General features: G+C 33.8%; 1 protein-coding gene and 1 non-coding gene across 2 annotated transcripts; both read right to left on the reverse strand.

Moving 5' to 3' along the window:
- Positions 1 to 10,985: 10,985 nt before the first annotated feature.
- On the reverse strand, positions 10,986 to 13,420 carry LOC125854662 (glucan endo-1,3-beta-glucosidase 8-like). The gene is made up of 3 exons (XM_049534248.1): positions 12,841 to 13,420; positions 11,699 to 12,401; positions 10,986 to 11,403 (listed from the first exon to the last, which is right to left on the reverse strand). Exons 1-3 carry the CDS (start codon positions 13,170 to 13,172, stop codon positions 11,038 to 11,040), a joined length of 1,401 nt encoding a protein of 466 aa, XP_049390205.1. The 5' UTR covers positions 13,173 to 13,420; the 3' UTR covers positions 10,986 to 11,037.
- An 807-nt stretch (positions 13,421 to 14,227) lies between these two features.
- TRNAW-CCA (transfer RNA tryptophan (anticodon CCA)) lies at positions 14,228 to 14,299 on the reverse strand. Its single transcript has one exon. It is a non-coding gene; the product is annotated as a tRNA-Trp (tRNA).
- Between the last annotated feature and the right edge of the window lie 3,264 nt (positions 14,300 to 17,563).

Below are 17,563 nucleotides of genomic sequence, written 5' to 3' on the forward strand. Positions count from 1 at the left end.
AATTCACAAGTACAAAGTTTCTAAAATAAAAGAGTATGTTCCAAAAGTGAACCCAAAATACAAGACTTGTCTCAAAATGCAAAATACAGATAAAGACAGGTAAGTGCAGGATGCCATGTGTTCACCCTCGCCTCCAAGCTGAAGCTGCATCAGGCTCGAATCTCAGCATCGGTAACTGGTGCTTGGACATACATCACGAGACATATGCAGAGTGTAGCGCGCATGAGTACCAAAGCAACAGGTACTCAGTAGTGTTATACCCCGGAAACTAGTAAGTTAGACTAGAGAATTCTAGAGCATTTTCTAAGGGTTTTAGAGTTTGATGTGAGGGATAGGATTGTAAAATGACTTCCAAAACTTAGAATGAAGGTTTTAGAGTTTGAACGTCAAGGCATGACTCCCCAAGGACCAATCAAAGGGGTCCTTGAGGAGGACCCAAAAACAGTCCCAAAATCTGCATTTTTTAGTGAGCTACGGATGGAACCTACGGGGCGTAGGTCTACCCACGCTCCGTAGCTCTTACTCGTGGGTCAAGGCCTGAGTTGGGCTACAACTTCTAGCCACAGTCCAGCACCTACGAGTGTGCAGCACGATCCGTGAACCCACCCACGGTTCGTGGGTGGGGGTTTCGTAAGTGAGGGCAAATTTTTAAGTTTTAGTTTTTAAGTTAGGGAATTAGGGATTAATTAGTAATTAGTTAGGGGTTAAGGGAGGTCAGTTAATTAGTTATTAAACCACCTATATAAGCCTAATAGACCCCTAAACTAAGTCAATTAGTTCATTCTTCCAAGACCCCAAATTCTCTCTAAATAATTCTCTCTCTAGAAGTGAATAAGAAGAAGATAATGAAGAGGGGAAGATTTTCCTCCATTGTTTCAAGCTTGGTTAGGGCTTTGAATTTAGGTATGTTAGCCTAATCATCTATGGGTTCTTCCACCCATAGAGCCCCTTAGGGTTTCCCCGAATTGTGAAGTCAAAACCCCACTCTAGCTAAGGTTTCTTCCTACATTGTGGGTAGTGTTTAGGTATGATTCCAATCTAGTGGATAGTACGTAATTATGAATGAATTAACATTGAATTATGATGAATTTATGTGATTTCTATGTTAAACCCTAGTCTAATTGATGAATTTGATATTGTGTGGGTTTATGCCATGAAAGGTGAAATTGAAGAATTAGAATTGGTCATCTAAAATCAATGTCATGTGTAGTAGTTGTTCAAGGTTAGGAACATATAGACATAAATTGAACTAGATTTTATTGAATATGAAGGATCATAACTAGTAAAGTTGAATTTGAACCTTTATGATCAATTATGACTAGAATCACCTACTAATGATGGATGTGATTAGAACACCTTTAAATCTAGGTATAAAGATGATAGTAAGAAGTAAAGCTTGATAATAAGACTTGTAGTTATCATTGTTAGGGATTTGGGGGTAAAGCTAATATAATGTGATCTTGTTGTGTATTGTTTTCTCATTTACACACTTAGGCATAAATGTGCTAAGCTCTCACATAGAATGATTCTAGGTTGGCTTAATAACCTAAAATCAATCAAAGCTAGTTAATCTAGAATAGCTTGAATTTGTGACACATGTTCCCTTCATGTATAGCTTGACTTGATAAGACAAAACCAAGATTGATAACTTAGGATTGAGGAATCATACTCTCCTAGAGATAGCTTAGGATTGAGGAACCATACTCTCTTAATGGTAGCTGGACTTAGCATTGTAAGATGCATGTCAAGGGTATCTTGAGCTAGGGATAGTCATGGTAGCCTAGGATTAAAGATCTATACTCTCCTAATGGTAGCTTGAACTAGCATTGTTAGGATGCCTTCATGTTAGCATGACTTGGTTTGGTCAAGACCATTTCATGGTAGCTTAGGATTGAGAATCATACTCTCATATGGGTAGCTTGCATTAGCATCATAGTGTGCATGTAAGGGTAGCATGACTTAGTTGGACTAGGACTACTTCATGGTAGCTAGGATGGAACATTTGTACCCTTCCTAGAATAGTTTGGACTTGCATGGTAGTGTGCCTTCCAAGGTAGTTAGTTTAGCTTAATATAGTTATATTAGTAAGTTGATATCATGGTCTAGCCTATTAGGGGTTTATTCCTTGGTAGCCTTGAATTGAGAAATAGAATCCATTCATGTGTTGTGACTTGCTTTGTACTAAATAGAGAAGTACCTTAAATGACTAATGGAAAATAGTAAAGAGGGACTAGTCCCCAACCTGTGAGTATGTATGATAGCTAAAGTGGTACTTAGTGTGGAAAGTAGTATGGGATGTTATTCATACATTGCACACGTATGACTTGAAGCTACTTATGAAGTGTTCTCTTACATAGTATAGACTTAGCTTAGGTTGTTGCTATAGTTGCCTTCCATGATATGATTGACTTAAGGTGATAATTCCCTTGTCTATATGAAGTAAGATAAGAATGAGACCAAATGAATGGTAAGTACGTATATGGCGACTTCAAGGTTATGCTTAGTGTGATGGGTAGTACGAGATGTTTTTCATGCATTGCACAAGTGTGCTTTGAGGTTTCTTAGGAGTATATTGCTCTTATGGTAGAAAAGCTTAAAGACTTGACCATGTATATATATAGACTATGTTCAAGATGACCAAAAAGGGATACTTAGCTTGGGTGGTATTATGAAATGTTAGCCATGCATTGCACAAGTATGATTTGAGGTTACTTGAGATTGGTTCTAATATGGTATAGATGACTAAGAGTTGAATAATGCTTATATGATGCTTATGTTGGAGACTTTGCTTATTATTATGATATTATCTCTCATGATTATAGTTTATGTTTTATGAAGTATTTCATATGATTATGGATTATGTCTTATGTTGACTAACCTTTGTCTTATGCTCTTATGATTATGCTAGCTAACATATTTAGTACATTTTGTACTAACACATACTTTGCCTACATTTTAATCAAATGCAGGGTTCGGAGATTGGGTTCTACTCTTAAAGATAGGTTTCTAGAAGTTGCAAGGAGTTGAAGATTTTGGTGAGTCCTCATAGCTTCGAGGACAACACCCACTATTTGCTTTATGTCTTTTATTTTCATGTTAAGACTATTGTATGGGCGGTGTCCCAAGAATTTTATTCTAAAGTTGTATTAGATGGTTTGAGACAAAGTGTAGTAAAGACTTCTGTTTGCTTTTATGAAAATGACTTCGATTGTATGGATAAAGTTTTTAAATTTTCTGTACTTTTCTATTATCTTATGTTATGATATGTTAAGGGATTGCATGAGATCCCTTCAGGGTCAAGTACGCCATGTTTCAACTAGGGAGTACCCTTGGGTCGTAACAAACTTTGTAATCAGAGCACAAGGTTTAGAATGGTTCTAGGATTGTCTCAAACCACTTCTAGTAGAGTCTTGTTTATAAATGTGAAGCGCGCCACATTTATTAATAGGAGGCAATTAGATGCTTAGGAAATCTTACTTCTTCATTCTCTAAGTCGTGCCATAGAGTTTGGCTTTAGTAGGCCCTTCTTTTAATCCGTGCCCGTTATTTTTCAAGGTTTGGCTAATACAAGGGCAAATGCTATGAGGGGTGAGAAATGCAATGAGGAGCAAGAGGTTCCTGTCTAAGTTCTACACCAAGCTCCTCTTCAAGCTCCAATTGATCCTCCGAATATGTCTAGTGCGGAGATTAGGTCGGCCTTATTAATATTAGCCCAAGCCATAATGACACAAGTGAATAGGGAGGTGATAGCTCCGACAAACCCAATAAAGGGAATGGCTGCTTCTAGGGTGAGAGAGTTTTTTAGGATGAACCCTTCGGAGTTTAGTTGCTCCAAGGTAGACGAGGATCCTAATGGGTTTATAGAGGAGGTTTTATAAGGTGCTAGCTATCATGGCGGTGACTTCGGTAGAAAAAGCGGAACTAGCTGCTTATCAATTGAAGGATGTTGCCCAAATATGGTATGAACAATGGAAGGATGCTAGGCCGGTAGAAACGGGTCCTATAGAGTGAGAAGTGTTTAAGGAGGCATTTCTAGATAGGTTCTTTTCCCGAGAGTTGAGGGTAGCCAATGTGGGAGAATTCATCAACCTTAAGCAAGGTAGTATGAGTGTTAAAGAGTATTCTTTGAAATTTACTTTATTGTCTAAGTATGCTCCATCTATGGTAGCAAGTCCAAGGGATATGATGAATAGGTATGTGATAGGTGTGTCCAAATTAGTATCGAAAGAATGTCGTACGATAATGCTCTTTGATGATATGGATATCTCACGTCTTATGGTGTATGCTCAACAAATTGAGGAAGAAAATCCTGAAGAGGAAAAATCTAGGGAGAAAAAGAGGTCTATGGTGGATAATGATAAGTCCTTTCATGATGGGTCCGATGGACATGGTCATTCTAGGAATCGACAAAAATTTCTGGACAAAGGTTTTCTAATGCTCCTAAGCATAAGGATGAGAGGGTGTCTACCCCTAGGCCACAAGGGATAAGTAATAAGTACCTATGGCCCCTTTGTGCTAGGTGTGGTAAGAGGCATGATGGTAGGTGTTTGGCCGGTAGAGAAGGTTGTTTTAGTTGTGGTGAGAGTCTCCACAAGATAAAAGATTGCCCAAAGGCTAATGTTATAAGAAGATAGGGTAAGAAAGTTGCCTCTAGTAGTGGGGATGTGGAGCCTCAAAAGAAAAATAAGTTTTATGTCCTCCAAGATAAAAATGATNTAATTAGAATTATGTATAACTTTAAAAGGAGATGAAGGATATATATATATATATATATATGTGTGTGTGTGTGTGTGTATGTGCATTTTAGGCAGCACACAAATTTTTGGGCAGCACCTTTCAAGGACAGCTGCCCAAGGGATAAACATCACTTGTTTGACTATATATTTTCATCCTTCCTTTAGTAATTTCGTTTTCCTCAAGCCTTAGAACCTTAGAAACATATCTAAATAGATTGTTCTTCAAAATCACAAGAGAAAACTTGGTTCTTTTGGCTGGAATTCGAGACACACACTTCTTTTTGGTAAGTGACGAAATTTGTTCATGAGTTGGGTAGTGTTTGGTAATTTATGCATATCTTGTCCTCTAGAACTTCGTTTACAGTGAATAAATATGATTTGGAAAGCTAATTCGTAGACCTAAAACTTTTATGTTTTATGTAAAACTCTGATTTAGCTGTTATAGAATCGAAATATAGGATGCAATATAGGACAAGTTCTGTCCAGATTTTGAAATTTGAAATCCTGTATGGACAACTGTTAGTGTTTTGAATATATCTTTTTATAAAAAATATATTTTACGGTGATTATTGTTTGTTTGCAACCTTAAGAGGTGTAGCTACATCTTTCATGAAGGTTATAAAGTCTAGTTTTTCCGTATTCCTTTTCAAATCTAAGTTGCGACATAAGGTACCAGGCTGGACATGCAGAATCACTGTTTTGGGAGCATAGTCGTGTTTGTACAGGCTAAGCTTACTTGTGATGATAATTTTGTTTTACACCAATATTATTGAGCTGCTGGGAATTAAAGAAGTTATTTAATTGTATTTTTTAAGGTTGTATATACTCGTTAACAAGTTGAGGACCTTGATACGTTGTGATCTACGGTTTGAACTCTTGAAGTTATATTGGACTGTTTCTTTGCTAAAACATTGAGGTTTGTGTATAAACTTGTATTTGCACTCTTTTAACTGCTAGTATATCTAAAATTTGATCTTGGTACCTTAGTTACTCTTGTCACTTTGCATTGTTGTATTAGTATCCTTTGAGAAGTTAAAGTCGCTTGTGTAACTCGCCCACTTGTATGGATTGTTTGATCACCTTGCACTCTTGTTGGGACCTTGTCCTTCTTGTGGTTGTGACTTTGTCACTATTGGCATGCCTCTTGATTCGGATCATTTGCCATCTTGACTCTGGATTTTTAGTTCGTCTTAAGTATGGAAGTTGTCCATTTTAAGTACGAATTAGAAAGCCATTTTTAATATGGTTCTTGGTTCTCTTGATTATTGGTCTTTGACCCTTCTTGATACAGGGCGTCGGCCCTTCTTGATACTTGTTTGTGCCTGGTGTGAAGACTTGATGTACATATTGGGCGAGCCTTGTTATTGAATCTCTTGGAAAATGGTGTTATGAGCGTTCTTGACAATTGGATCTCTAAATATCGAACTTGATACTTTTGATATATTGTTTACTTGATTTATTTATTATGTTCGATTATGCTGCCCATGACTTGAGAAGGGTAGTTTTGTGAATTTGATGGCTCCGAACTTATAGTTTTACACCACTAAGCTATATGTTTAGCGATAGTTGGTTCTATCGTAGGGAATGAGCGAGTTGATGCATGAAGCTTGCCATTGGAGAGGGAAATTTTGAGAGCATTAAGAAAGATCACATTTGCATATAGACATCTATATTTTGTATAAACTTTGAGATTTGTACGTGATCTATGTGTTATATATTTACATGAAATTTTGAGGACTAATTTGATCAAGTCACCATGGGTTGTAATATAAGTATGGCTCTATGTTTTGTTCTTTTGGGGTGTGTAAGCCCAAGTCTTGTAATATATTAAATTTACCACTAATTTTGAATGAATGTGTGAAGCATGAACCACCTAGTTTGGGTACTTGGAAGTTGGTAATTTTTTTTTATGTCATTTTTTGTTCTAGTATGAGTACAATATATGCATAAAAATCTCGTGAGTTATTGACTTATATTATTTCGGATGGGTCGCTACAATAAGGATGAGAGGGTGTCTACCCCGAGGCCACAAGGGATAAGTAATAAGTCCCTATGGCCCCTTTGTGCTAGGTGTGGTAAGAGGCATGAGGGTAGGTGTTTGGCCAGTACAGAAGGTTGCTTTAGTTGTGGTGAGAGTCTCCACAAGATAAAAGTTTGCCCAAAGGCTAAGGTTATAAGAAGATAGGGTAAGCAAGTTGCCTCTAGTAGTGGGGATGTGGAGCCTCAAAAGAAAAATAAGTTTTATGTCCTCCAAGCTAAAAATGATTGATCTCCTCATGTTCCTTCTGGTATGTGTTTTATGCTTTAGTAATTTCCGAATTTCTTGTCATTTGTGACTTGCTATGTTGGACTTTGAAATTGCCCTTAGTATGAATGATATTTAGAAGAGTTTGTGTAGGCTTACTCCCAAGGACGAAATAATGTGCCTATCTAGTATGGTTATTGTGTGATTATGTGTTGCCATGATTTCCTAATATGCTTAGGTCTTGTTAGAAATGACTTATATGCATTGTTTTGCCTCTTGTTGTAGTGCATTTGAGTAGAGTTGCATATAGACTTTATAAGATGAGTTAATGCGCATGCCTTAGTTTGGAGTTGAAAGATTCCTCCTTGAATAAATGTTTTTTGAGAATAATTTGCATTTAGGCTCCATGAGTGCGTGTTGAGCATGTTTTAGCTAGGAGATGTTAGTTCCTCCTTGAAAATGAGTAGATATAGAATTTGGTGCATTTTGGGTTGGTAGAAGTAGTTCCTACTCCCTTGTGCTGCATTGAATGTGTTTAGCTTGGAATTGAAGTTTTCTTCCTTGGTTGTGTGCATTTAGATGTAGTGCATGCATGATGGGCTTCTAGTCTAGAGTTGTGACTTTAAGAAGTGTTTAGAATTATTATTTGAGGACGAATGATCCCAACTGGGAGATATTGTTATACCCCGGAAATTAGTAACTTAGACTAGAGAGCTCTTGAGCTTTTCGTAAGGGTTTTAGAGTTTGATGTGAGGGATAGGATTGTAAAATGACTTTCCAAAGTTAGAATGAAGCTTTTAGGGTTGAATGTCAAGGCACGACTCCCCAAGGACCAACCAAAGGGATCTTTAAGGAAGACCCCAAAATAGTCCCTGAATTTGCATTTTTTTAGTGAGCTACAGATTGCACCTACGGGGCGTAGGTCCACCCCGCTTCATAAATCTTACTCGTGGGTCAAGGACTGAGTTGACCTGCAATTTCTAGCCACAGTCCAGCACCTATGAGTGTGCAACATGATCCGTAAACCCACCTATGGTCCGTGGGTGGGGGTGGGTTTCGTAGGTGAGGGCTGATTTTTAAGTTTTAGTTTTTAAGTTAGGGGATTAGGGGTTAATTAGTAATTACTTAGGGGTTAATGGAGGTCGGTTAGTTAGTTATTAAACCACTTATATAAGCCTAATAGACCCCTAAAATAAGTCAATTAGTTCATTCTTCCAAGACCCCAAATTCTCTCTAAATAATTCTCTCTCTAGAAGTGAAGAAGAAGAAGGAGAAGAAGAAAAGAACGAAGAGGGGCAGATTTTCCTCCATTGTTTCAAGCTTGGTTAGGGCTTTGAAATTAGGTATGTTAGATTAATCATCTATGGGTTCTTCCACCCATAGAACCCCCTAGGTTTTCCCCTAATTGTGAAGTCAAAACCCAACTCTAGCTAGGGTTTCTTCCTACATTGTGGGTAGTGTTTAGGTATGATTCCAATCTAGTGGATAATACCTAATTATGAATGAATTAGCATTGAATTACGATACTATGATAAATTTATGTGATTTCTATGGTAAACCCCAGTCTAATTGATGAATTTGATATTGTTTGGGCTTATGCCATGAAAGGTGAAATTGAAGAATTAGAATTGATCTTCTAAAATCAATGTCATGTGTAGTAGTTGTTCAAGGTTAGGAATATATAGACATGAATTGAACTAGACGTTATTGAATATGAAGGATCATAACTGGGAGATTCATGGTTCTATCACATAGAATGAATATAAAGTTGAATTTGAACCTTTATGATCAATAAGTGTTTCTCATTTACACACTTAGACATATATAAATGTACTAGGAGATTCATGGTTCTATCACATAGAATGATTCTAGGTTGGCTTAATAATCTAAAATGAATCAAAGCTAGTTAGTCTAGAATAGCTTGAAGTTGTGACACATGTTCCCTTCATGTATAACTTGACTTGGTAAGACAAGACCAAGATTGATAGCTTAGGATTAAGGAATCATACTCTCCTAAGGATAGCTTAGGATTGAGGAATCATACTCTCCTAAGGGTAGCTTGACTTAGCATTGTAAGATGTATGTCAAGAGTAGCTTGAGTTATGGATAGTCATGGTAGCCTAGGATTGAGGATCTATACTCTCCTAAAGGTAGCTTGAGCTAGCATTGTTAGGATGCCTTCATGTTAGCATGACTTGGTTTGGCCAAGACCATTTCATGGTAGCTTAAGATAGAGGACTTATACTCTCCAAAGGGTAGCATAGGATAGAGGACTTGTACTCTCCTAAGGGTAACTTGCATTAGCATCATAGTATGCTTGTAAGGGTAGCATGACTTAGTTGGACTAGGACTATTTCATTGTAGCTAGGATGGAACACTTGTACCCTTCCTAGAATAGCTTGGACTTGCATGGTAGTGTGCCTTCCAAGGTAGTTAGTTTAGCATAATATAGTTATGTTAGTAAGATGAAAGCATGGTCTAGCCTATTAGGGGGTTATTCCTTGGAAGCCTTGAATTGAGAAATAGAATCCATTCATGTGTTGTGACTTGCCTTGTACTAAATAGAAAAGTACCTTAAATGACTAATGGCAAATAGTAAAGAGAAGTGGTACTTAGTGTGGATAGTAGTATGGGATGATATTCATACATTGCACAAGTATGACTTGAAGCTACTTATGAAGTGTTCTCTTATATAGTGTAGACTTAGCTTGGGTTGTTACTATAGTTGTCTTCTGTGATATGATTGACTTAAGATGAAACAATCTACAGGAAGTTAAGTCGTCCGAAACAACGTCGGGACAAAACTAAGGCCAAACAACTCCAAATAACGCAACTCTACGGCAAACACTAGTCTAAACATAGATTAAGACCTAACATGATCAAATCAATCAATAATAACAACAACCAAGGCATACCTCATGATAAGGATCATCACAAATCACAACCAACATGCTTCTAAATCCCAAAAAAAAAAACCGACAAAAAGCCTAAAAGCACCAAGCGTTCTTTCATCCCATGTCCTATTCAGCATAAAATCCTTAACACCCAACTTTGCCAGTAACCCATCACAACATATTGTAGGACTTGATGTAAGTGTCCCACCAGAAGTTGGAGCGTCTATATATATATAAATTTTATTATTATAAGAAGGCAAAATACATAAATTTCCCTTAGCGTGTTTGAAAATGTCGATCGGTTGTATATAGTAACTTTACAGACGTTTATTAAACACATATTCTTGTAATCTTATTTGATATGAAATAAATAAAAATAATTCCTGGGCAAATGTTGATATGGCAAAAAGAAAATGAAGGCGTGTAAATATATTTTTTTCATTATTGTTTGATCATATTCTCATATCAATAGGATGAATAACATATTTTAAAATGTTGGTTAAAATTTATATCGCTTGACTCTTAAAAAGAAATTTGTGACAAATATTTTGGACGAAGAAAATAGTGTGCAATCGAGTTTTCCGGACAAATTTAGGGGAACTAATGTATTATGACCAAAAAAAAATAAAATAGAAGATGACTTATACTGATTATTTTTTTTATATATAATTTAGGTAGCCATCAAGTAATTAATTAACTCAAGATTAAGCACACACTTCCATCAAAAAGTTTGGCTGCAATGCCATATAATGGACTTAGAACAAAAAAAACACAATTCTGAAACCAAAAGAGCAACAACCTTAATATAATGGGAAAATTTATACTTTATTTGGTCAATAACATGTTCTTCACACTCATTAAATGAAATACAATGATTTTGCTTTGTGGTAGAGGAAAAATTTGACCTATACTCAAATGGAGTTTAAGTTCTATACATTATTAGTATAAATAATTTTTACATCATCAGGTCATTCAAAAGATATATCAACAAATAAGTACTCTTTGAAAATGTGAGAACTGAAATCTCGAAAATAAGATATGTTACCTGCTATAACACATAAGATAACCTGACAGTGTAAAATGATTTACACTGACAATATTAATATAGTATTACTTAAAACTCAATTGAATTAAAATACAATTCCATTTCTATTTTTTTTCTTCAAATTCTTAAAACCATACCATTTTGAACAATTTGATCTTGGAATGCCAATATCTCAATGGGAAATTCACAATTTTCCACAGAGGGATTTGTTGCTACAATTTTACCTAAACCATCAAAATCACATCTTTCTAATGATTGTTTGTATTTTTGGAAAAATGCATTAAAAGCATAAGAAATTCTAGATTCGAATTTGAGTCCATCACATGAAGCTCCTTTTTCCAGTCGTGTACAATCTGCAGTTTTGCATGCTAAATCATAATTTTTGTTCACCAAATACATGTTTGATGTGTCCCCATTGAACTTGCACCATCTATTTGGCATTTTCACAATGCCCTTAGCTTCTGTAGGATACTCGTCACGATCCTGTAATTAGAGATAAAAGTTAGCTTACGAAAAATATGACTAGTTATTAATTTAGACTATATTGGTCAACTAACTCTTGAACATGGTTGGACAATGACCTATTTATTGATTTACGCCATTTTGAATTGCTCAAATTCGGTTAAAATTCATAAATAGTCATTTTTCAACACATGCATGCAATTGAAAAATAGTTACTATCATTATGATACACTATTTTTTTTAAATTACAAAATCGAAAAATGGTTGATAGGCACCTAATTCAACCCAAATCGACCATTTGACACTAAGCTCGTACCTGTAATGAGAAATCAATCTTGTACTTTGGATTTCCATCTGCCCTGTAAATGCCCCAATGCCTTTGAAATGTACCAAATATTGTACGAAATTCATTCTCATCTGACAAGCTATGAAGATATATGTCAAGAGGCCCTGGTCTAAGTGGTGTCCCTTTTTTTGATGATACATATTTTAATAACCCCTTATGAAATCTTTCTGCATTTTTAATATTTGCATGTGGATATCCATCGGTAGGCCATCCAATTTGACCAATCATAATTTTCATATCAGGATATCCTGCTTTCTTTAATGCCCACACAAGAGAATCAATCATTAATTCCACTGCATTTGTGTATGTAATATTACCATCTACGATTTTGAACCCACTCTTGTTATCCATGAACGCGAATTCCATGGTGTAATTCATTATCTCTTTAACAAAATGAATAGGGAACATGTAGAGAACAAAAGGGACTCCGGTTCGATTGAACTCTTCTAGGGATTCAAGCATAGGTTTTTTTATGTCATCACGAAAGTCTGCCTCTGATGGAAATTTTGAGACCTTTAACACATCCATGCCATGGCCGGTCGTCGCTCTGATGTGCCCTAACTTCATATCATCAAGGGTTTCTCGTATGAGTTTTAACACGGGCACCACTTGATTGTTATTTGCCTCTTTTAAGAACGTATTCGAAAATGGTTCTGAACCAACGGTTACTTCTCTGAAAGAAATGAAATCACAAAGTATAATAACTAAAGTGACTTCAATACTACTAAAAAAACGTGAAAAAAATTGTCCAAATCGTACACAATCATAACTAAGGAATATATTCACAACCTCCGTAGTCTGTACCGGACTCTGATATCGTGTCAGATTTTACCCTTGGGCCTAACTTACGAGGAGCCCAAGAATCCAATCATTTACTAGGGGTATTTCCACCCTAGCAATTGTACGAATTTTTGGGGGGCCACATCAGATCCAACTCTGATACAATGTTTAATAAATTTTAGGATTAGCTAACTCAATCTAAGAAGCTAGCTAATCTATATAAGAAGCTAGATAAGTTTCGGAATCGTATCTAGGTTCGATATGAGAGTTTTTTTTTTTCCAACAATTCAAGTAAAAATAAAAAGAAAAAGTAAAAGAAGATGGTTACTTACACTATATTCACACCTTTGTTGATTGGATCCTTGATTCTATCATTCACCCATACATATGCAAGATCATTTCTATTTGCTTGCCACACAAATTGATTTCCCATAGTAACACTGAGGCTAATATTAGTTCCTGAAAATATCTCAATGATATCATATCCTGAAGTCATTAATCTCAATTGTGGAATCTTATTTTGTAAAAGCAAATCAACAACCATTGATGGAACCAATTGTTGTGTTTGTTGCCTGCCCCATGTTATGCCTACAAAGCTAGTCACTTGTGTTGCCATGATCAAAACCATGAAACACATTAGGCTCATTTTAACCCTCATCTTCATCTTTTTTTTTTCGAAAAATAGAATTTTTTCGAGTCACCTCTATCGTTGCACCTGATTTTTTTTTCTTTTTTCACCGCGGTTTAGCAACTATAAAGGAAAAAAGAAATTACTTTTACCTTATTCGCATGTTCTTTTGATGGGATCTTCCAAATTATATTTGAAGATCCCAAATTCTTCAAATACAAGGATCATAGATAATTAGAAATTTGAACAAATTCAAGAAAAAGAAAGTTGTTTCTCTCAATAATTTAAAGGTTAGTTTTTCATATAAAAAGTAAAAAAGAAAAAAGTTAACGTCCCTATGTCCGCTTATTACGGCTATGCATCTAAGGTTATAATAAATTAAATATATATATATACCAATCACAATTTATTTCAATTTTTAATTTAGTGTCCGAATCATTATGCAACTTCATCATAATTGCTTATGTATTATAAAATTCCTCATTAAGGTCCTCTTATATTTGGCTATGAGATTCACTTAAAGATACGACTCCTTTTTTTAGAACTTGCTAACCTAAAAATCTATCAGTTATTCTCTATGACTCGTCCTCACTGAACTACCCTTCATAATAAGCATCGGATACGCCTCTGTTAACCCCTTAGGGACTCAACATCTTCCCCGCGGTTTGCCTCACCACCATAGCTCAATTAACCTAGAGCATATATTGTCTGCTTTAGCCCAACATATCTTACTATGTCATCATTATTGTCCAGTGACAATATCAAATTTTTTATTTAAAGGGTTCAAATATAAAGAAGTAAACACACAAAAAGACGAATGAGATTCAACATATACTATATATACAAAAATAATAATATTATCCAGATAAACTCCCTCAACCCTACCTACCTCACCCGACTTGTGTTATGTCTTATAAAGCTCTTCGCTAATTTTTTTCAACTCATTTTAATGTAATATCCATCTAAAAGGTAACATGAAAAATATTACAATCGCATTAAAAAAATTATCATCACTACAAGATGACAAAACTTATATTATTAAAAAGAGAGAAAATGGAAAAAAAAAAATTGGAACCGTATTTCGGGAAATTTGAACCCGACGTGAATCGAACACGCAACCTTCTGATCTGGAGTCAGACGCGCTACCATTGCGCCACGGATCCGGTTGGTGACAATGATATACAACATATATTTTATATATTGTATTCTTTCGTTCTAAAATAAAAATAAAAATAGTTATTTTTAAAAATTCTAGAAATAATTTAATTAATTTTTTTTATTTTATCCTTAATAATCTCACAAATGTTAAGATACATTTTAGAATCATAAGACATAAGTTTTTAAAATCTTTTAATCACATAAATTTAAAATATATTCCAGATCACGAGTTTTGAAAATACATTTTTCTTTTCTAAGCATCATATTTAGTAAAAACCACAGCATATGAGTTGAAACTATAATGTTTATATTTTCCCCCAAAAAACAACAACTTAGTTTATCTATTGTTGTTACAATTTGGCTAGAGGAACATAAACTATAATAATAAAATAAACAAAATAATAGACTTTTCTTACGATAAAAATCTGTAATATTCTCTTATTATAATTGAAAAAAATAATTATAATAAATTAAATGTTGAATTCTTCTTATAACTAAATAACTAATTATTCTAAAAAATAATAATAGCAGTCCATTTTATGGTATAGGTGAACTCATAAAATTATGCTAAATTAAGTATTTTATGTAAATATTTTATAAAATTAACAAGAAACCAAGAGACTCGTCAATTTAGAATAGAGAGATTTCAAATATCAGGTTTGGAAGTAACAATCTACACCCTTGTAGGATTTAGCAATAAATTATTGTTAATTCTCTTTTTCATTATCCTTACTTATTTGTTGAATAAAACACTTGTGCACACAATTAAAGGACAAACATGTTTTATTTATTATACATTAAAAGCATACTCAACACGTTTACTTGAAAAACATAAGAGTTTTACTAGAAAACATCTATCTATATATAATAGGAGAAGAAAAAAATCACATGTCAGCGTCATAAATTTTTAAAATTTTAAATAATAAATAATTAGATAATAGACAATTATTTAAATACACACTTTTAAATAAAATAGACACTTCATCAACTCACACAAATAATGACAAATGTCAACATTTTAAAAAACTGATTTAATACTAATTAAAAGAAGATAAAAATAAGATCTATAATACTAACTAAATTTATTTTTTTAAAATTATTTTTATAACTTATGACGAAATAACGAAAAAGAATTGATTTGTCATATCATTTAGGAAAAAAATATTTCAAATACTAACAAAGAAGAAAGTATTGTTGTAATATATACTTATTAATTAAAATAATCACAATATAACATGCATTATTTAAAAAATAGAAAGAAAAAAAAACTTGTAATCCAAAAAAAAAAAACAGTAAAAATTGGGAAGAACACACGTCCTTTAGCAAAAAGAACAAAATTAGTCATTATTAAATATCTAAATAATTAATTTAAAATTTAAATTTCAAAAAATAACTAACCTTATCCTTAAAAATCATTTAAACCTTATAGCCCACATATTTAAAAAAAAAAATGCTATTCTTATCTTCATCATCCACACCTTCTTAAAACCAACTATTCAAAATGCAATCCAAACATATCAAACTAACATCTCAACAAAAAAAATGGATTGCACTCGCTAAGATCATAAAAGAAAATTGAGAGTTAGTATAAGAATGTATTGTATGTTTATATGTCTTATATTTTTATTGTTTTATTGGACATTGTTTTTGTATGAGTGAAGTAATCACTCTCCTCTCCAATGTGACGAGGAAGAATAATAAACTGATGATAGAGAAATGAAGGATTGTTTTTGTACTATATTTGAATATTTTAAGTACATGAATTACTACTTTGATAATTAATTGTTTTCTCCATCTCCTATTTTCTTTTTTCATAATTTAGTCCTACTCTATTAATTTTTAAATAAAAAATTAAAATGTTTCCTTTTATGTGATTTATTAGCATATATTGAACTCAATTGGTATTTAGATTTGGTTGTCGTTCCTCCGTTATATTGATTTTGTATTAGTTTTTTTAGTATTTCAAAAAGTGTTCCATTTTGTAAGAGTAAAATCAATATGAATAGTTACAATCTCACACATAATATATGGGAGGTAATAGAAAAAAGAGAGAAAAAAATTTCATTTTTAATGGCTGTTTCTTTGTGTTGCATTAGAATAATTGAGTATATTTTTTTTCGAGAAAATTAAATTAGATGCAAGGGATAGTCGTGTTTACCAAATGAAAAAAATATTCAAGCATTCTTAAAACAAAACTTACTTCTGAAATTTTATACAAAGATGAGGATGCCACTTGAGTAAAAGGACTACATGAAAACTTTTTTAAAAAAAACAAACACTGCATTTTCTTCTATTTTTTCAACCTGTTGTTTAGTTCAATTTGCAGATATTTGAATTCATAAATTCTGGGATGAACGAATTAATTCATGTAAACTTGTTTTATGTTGTAAAACTTAAGAACAAAAGAACAATACAAAGATGAAGACAAGAAGAATACAAGACAAGATGAACAATATAAGATAACTTCCTTTCTTTCAAGTGTTCATCAAATCTTCAAGTGTGTACAATATGAATCCTTATGCCTCTATTTATAGTGTAACATAGAGGCATACAAAAGGTTAGTCACAAACATGAATATAATGGAGGAGGTTATGGAGGTGAAAGGTTACAAGAATAATGATCATAAAGGTGGAGGTTATCTTCATAATGGAGGAGGTTATGTAGTAACTTCTTGGTGTAGTGGACATCCACACTATATTATTTTATAACATTCCCCCTTGGATGTCCATAGATAATATGTCTCGTTAAAACCTTACTAGGAAAAAATCCTAATGAAGGAAAAAGAGTACACATATCTTTTAATGCGCTTTGAATGTTGCCTCGTTAAAACCTTACCAGGAAAACCCAATTGGGATAAAATCATGGTTAAGGAAAAGAGTACAACACGTATTTTTCTCCCCCTGATAAAAACTGATATCTCGGAGACGATGCATTTCAATCTTATATCACAACTTCTTAAATATTGATGTTGACAATCTATAGTGAATAAGTTTACAAGATTATCACTTGAACGAGTTTTTTGAACGTCTATCTCACCATTTTGTTGAAGATCATGTGTGAAAAAGAATTTTGGTGAAATATGCTTTGGCCGGTCTCCTTTGATTGTATCTTCCTTTCAATCGAGCTATATATTATATTCGTATATGTTGTCTAGAATATTCCTTTCCAAAGGAAAATCATATACTTCCTGAATATGATAGGCCATGATTTCAACCAAACACATTCCCGACTTACTTCATAATCAATGTTATTTTTACATGATTTGAAGA

This window comes from Solanum stenotomum, chromosome 2 (assembly GCF_019186545.1).
Source record: "Solanum stenotomum isolate F172 chromosome 2, ASM1918654v1, whole genome shotgun sequence".
NCBI lineage: Eukaryota > Viridiplantae > Streptophyta > Magnoliopsida > Solanales > Solanaceae > Solanum > Solanum stenotomum.